The 5,009-nt window shown below is 34.1% G+C and overlaps 1 protein-coding gene across 1 annotated transcript; it reads left to right on the top strand.

Moving 5' to 3' along the window:
* The first annotated feature begins 1,152 nt into the window (after positions 1–1,152).
* Positions 1,153–2,109, top strand: LOC127538380 (olfactory receptor 6C1-like). Its single transcript, XM_051962118.1, has one exon. It carries the CDS (start codon positions 1,153–1,155, stop codon positions 2,107–2,109), a length of 957 nt encoding a protein of 318 aa, XP_051818078.1.
* Positions 2,110–5,009: the final 2,900 nt, after the last annotated feature.

The following is a 5,009-nucleotide window of genomic DNA, read 5'->3' as shown; positions in this document are numbered from 1 at the left end:
AAAATATTACTTTACAAAACTTGAAACCCTTAATTTTCAGGCTTAAATAGAGTATATATGATATTGCATTCTCGATCTAGTAGATAGTATAGATACACACAAGATACACACAAGACAAGGAAAGGAAAAAAAAAGCTTTGAAGTTATATTTATTATGTTCCTGGCATTATGCTAAGAATTTTTTTTTTTTACAAGTATTCTTTCATTTGAGACTCACCAAAGTCCTGCAAGGTAGATATTATTATTGTTACCATTTTACACTTGAGGAAACTAAGATTAAAGTTTTTGCTTAGGTTCACACATCCAGTAATTGTTTTTAGTGGCATTTGAAGTAAATGTTTTACTAATGCCAACTCTAGTGCTATATCCAATGATGTATCCATAAAAATTAAATATACCTACTGTAAGAGAAGGAATAAACATCAGTTACTTCTGAAGTAGACAGTGTATAGTAATCCAGTGCTCAGGTATATATGCCAGAGATAGTTACTTTGTATCTGTTTTACAGCTGATAAGACAATGTGATGGGGGCAACTAGATGGTGAAATGGATAGAGTACTACCCTTGAAGTCAGGAGGACCTGAATTAAAATTTGACATGTATGTATTTAACAATTTCTAGCTGTGTGACCATGGGAAAGTTACCTAACCCTAACTGACTGGCAAAAGGAAAAAAAAATTAAAACATAATGGGAAAATATGTAAATGTCTTCATTTAACCAATAAGATATAATTAATCAAAAGATGGTAATATAAGAAAAGATTAAAAAGGTAGATTGGTGGACATTTATATATTAATTTAAATAATAAGTTTAAGATAAAAGGGCTTCCCCTTTCTTATTTCTTAGTACTTAGAAAAAACTTATTTCATATGGTACTTAACTATATGCTACCTTATTTTCTATTTGGGTACATATCTTCCTAATTATGTTAAACCATTTTTTATGTTATTTATCTTTGAAAACCCTTCATGCTTACTATAGTAATATAACAGTGATTTAGGAAGTATTTGAATGATTGAACAAATTAATTTTAACTATATGTCCCTGCATCATTTCAAGTATAACCTATTTGTGTTTTCTGTTGCTTTATATTTTAGTTCACTTTTCTTTTATTTTTATTATAGATCTATTGAAAAAGATAGAAAGCAAACATGAAAAATCACACACAGGTAACCGAATTCATTCTCCTGGGATTGTCAGATGATCCAGAGCTTCAAATGGTCATTTTCTTCTTCCTTTTATTGGCATACATTCTCAGCATTGCTGGCAATGTGACTATCATCATCCTCACCCTGCAGGATTCTCATCTGCAGACCCCAATGTATTTCTTTCTCCGGAATTTCTCCTTCTTAGAAATTTCATTTACAACTGCTTGTATTCCCAGATTCTTGGGCACAATTATTACTGAGGACAAGACTATTTCCTATAGTGGCTGCATGGTTCAATTGTTTTTCTTCATTCTCTTGGGAGTAACTGAATTTTACCTTCTAGCAGCCATGTCCTATGATCGCTATGTTGCCATCTGCAAACCCCTACATTACACAACCATCATGAACAACAGAGTCTGTACGTTGCTTGTCTTCTGCTCATGGTTTATTTCATTCATGATCATCTTTCCAGCAATTCTTCTGATGCAGCAACTTGATTATTGTGCTGATAATATCATTGACCATTTTACCTGTGACTATTCTCCCCTCTTACAACTATCCTGCACAGACACACAATTCTTAGAGACAATGGGTATTTCTTGGGCTGTAGTGACTCTTATGTTTACACTGGCATTAATCATCCTCTCCTACATATACATCATCAGAACAATTCTACGGATCCCCTCAGTCAGTCAGAGGAAAAAAGCCTTCTCTACTTGTTCTTCTCACATGATTGTCATCTCCATTTCTTATGGCAGCTGCATTTTTATGTACATCAAACCCTCAGCAAAGGACAGAGTCTCTTTAAGTAAGGGAGTTGCTGTGCTTAATACATCAGTAGCTCCCATGTTGAATCCCTTCATTTATAGCTTAAGGAATCAGCAAGTGAAACAAGCCTTCATGGACATGATAAGGAAGATTTTATTTTCTTCAAACAAAGGAAAAGATTTGTTGAACTGATTTAAAAGATGTAATGAAGAATAGAGATTTCTTACTGACTGCTCAATTTTTTTTATTAGCTTTTCATTTACAAGTTATATGCATGGGTAATTTTAAAGCCCTGACAATTGCCAAACCTTTTGTTCCAACTTTTCCCCTTCTTCCCTCCATTTCCTCCCTATGATGGCAGGTTGAACAATGCATGTTAAGTATGTTAAAGCATATATGTCCTAACAGGTATTTTGCTATATAAAAAGAGTCAGAGTTTGAAATAGTGTATTATTAGCCTGTGAAGGAAATCAAAAATGCAGGCGGACAAAAATAGAGGGATTGGTAATTCTATTTAATGGTTCATAGTCATCTCCCAGAGTTCTTTCACTGAGTACGGCTAGTTCAGTTCATTACTGCTCTATTGGAACTGATTTGGTTCATCTCATTACTGAAGATGGCCACGTCCATCAGAATTGATCATCATATAGTATTGCTATTGAAGTATATAATGATCTCCTGGTCTTGCTCATTTCACTCAGCTTCAGTTCATGTAAGTCTCTCCAGGCCTTCCTGAAATCCTCCTGCTGGTCACTTCTTACAGAAGAATAATATTCCATAATATTCATATACCACAATTTATTCAGCCATTCTCCAGTTAATGGGCATCCACTCAGTTTCCAGTTTCTGGCCACTACAAAGAGAATTGCCTCAAACATTGGTGCACGTATAGGTCCCTTTCCCTTCTTTAAGATTTCTTTGGGATATAAGCCCAGTAGAAACACTGCTGAATCAAAGGGTATGTACAGTTTGATAACTTTTTGATTGCTCAATGTTTTGTCACCTTCCTCATATTGCTTTGTCATTATATTTCTGATATGTAATGTTAAAAGATTTTTTAAATTTACAAATTAATTTCTCCCAGCAGAATTTTCTTGCATTTTATTTGTATACATTTGTTTATATACATGTTGTCTCCTCAAGAGAATGTAAGCTCTTTGAGGATAGAAACTATTTAATTTTATGTCATTATATTTCCTGAACTACAGCAGAATGTCTCACACATACAAGATAGTTTGTAAATTCTTATTGGTTCATTGGCTTTTGGATATAAATATTTCCTGTATAAATTTATTTCAGAATGCTTCTATGCCTGAAGAAATGAACTTTGAGTTGCTGTGGCCCCTTCCAAAAATTAATCACTACTTTCTACCTGTTTTACTGTTGATAAACCTGTCCATTGTGAAGACTTTAATACAAATCATCCTGATTTTAATAGAACCTGGAATTATAGAACATAAGTTCTGTCAAAACTTATGTTATACTACCATAGCATTCACGATGGCAAAGTCACTTCCATATATAGATACAGTTGTTTGTTTAGTGGAAGATTGCTATTCTTACTCAAATGCTCAAATGAATTTGTAATCTCAATTTGGGCGTTTCTGCCCATGATGCAGAATGCCATCCATCCTAGCCTGCCCATTTTGTGTGATTCTTGTCCATATTCTCCCAAAAGATTTATAGGAACTTAATGCAACATGCTGGATTTCCTCCTAGTAGACTCATGAAATCACTAAGGCATGATTAAAGCATACTGAACATCCAATAGTTATCTTTTGTTTTTGCTACATTACTAGTTCCTCATCTACTCATTTAACAACATTTCTTAAGAGCATCATTTATGCATATATATGTATTTATATATATATGTATATATATATATGTATATATATATATATATATAATCATTAGAATCCCTTTTTGATTACATCATGTAACATTTTCATATCTACCTTGCACTTTTTTTCTCCTTTTGTGAGTTTCACATACCAATATTCCATATAGCATCACCCAATTTTTTTTTCTTTCCACTACACTAGTTAATGGAAAAGTCAAGCCCTTTCTGCTTCTCTTCACAACAGCCCTTGGAGACTATGAACTTCCCTACCTATCTGCCATCAATTATGGATCCTATGGCTTCTATTCTGTTCTGTTGTAGTAAATACAGCACGTGAATTATTAAAATAAATACATTCATTTGTGGAAAACTGGCTATTTCATATTCCTTCATCCCAATTTTCCTCAGGCTAATCTCATTCATGTCCAAATTTGTGGTGTTCTTCTTCTTTTATATAATACATGATGGTTCTCTGGGAGCAGGTTTCTTAGGGAGGTTTTCTGGAGGCAACCTTAGTTTCGGTTCAAAGTAATAATCACTTCAAACTCAGCTAGGAGTTAAAATCCAGTCCTTTATTGTGTTCTTTAAAGTCTTGACCTTCAGCCCCTAGCTCCCTCTGAATGTCTCCAGCCAGCACAAAGGTGGAATATGGAATGAATCTGTCTCTGCCTCTGAGAGTGGGCTTCTGTCTGGGCTTCTGTGTCTGGCCCTGCAAGCTTCTTGCTTATATGCTGTACACTGAATGCACACCAATCACTTTATCACTGGGAAACCATTATTTGTTGTAGGATTAAATCAATTCTAAACTAGATGTAAACATTGTCTCCTCAATTCCACTTAGTACCTTGTTTCAAGTTCTGGCCCATAACATCTCCTCATAGGATCAGATCAATCATACTGAACCATGCTAAATTAGATAGCTATTGTTTCTATCAGTTCTAATGACTTAACACTTTGTAAGGATTCCAACACCAATTCAATTCTGGCCTTTCTTGCCACTGTGTCTTTTGCAATTCCCCTTCCATAGTAAACACACTTCTGTTCATATTGCACCTATTTTCTCATATACTTGCCATCTTTTAGTATTCAGGGAAACCAAGCTTTCCTCTGACTACATTGAATCCTTGATTATCTTCTCCAGCACTGGTTTATGTTTACTCTCCCTATTCTCTCATTCATTCAATTAAAATTTCAAATTGAATTTAATTATATGATTCTATGGAATTAAAATTATGATAATTGTGTTATATGA

The sequence above is a fragment of the Antechinus flavipes genome, chromosome 5 (assembly GCF_016432865.1).
Source record: "Antechinus flavipes isolate AdamAnt ecotype Samford, QLD, Australia chromosome 5, AdamAnt_v2, whole genome shotgun sequence".
Taxonomy (NCBI): domain Eukaryota; kingdom Metazoa; phylum Chordata; class Mammalia; order Dasyuromorphia; family Dasyuridae; genus Antechinus; species Antechinus flavipes.
The sequence above is the reverse complement of the archived record's forward strand: the minus strand, read 5'-3'. Positions and strand labels throughout refer to the sequence as shown.

Bases quoted from the DNA above. Each gene is read 5' to 3' on its own strand.
- LOC127538380 (XM_051962118.1), top strand. From the start codon at position 1,153: ATGAAAAATCACACACAGGTAACCGAATTCATTCTCCTGGGATTGTCA.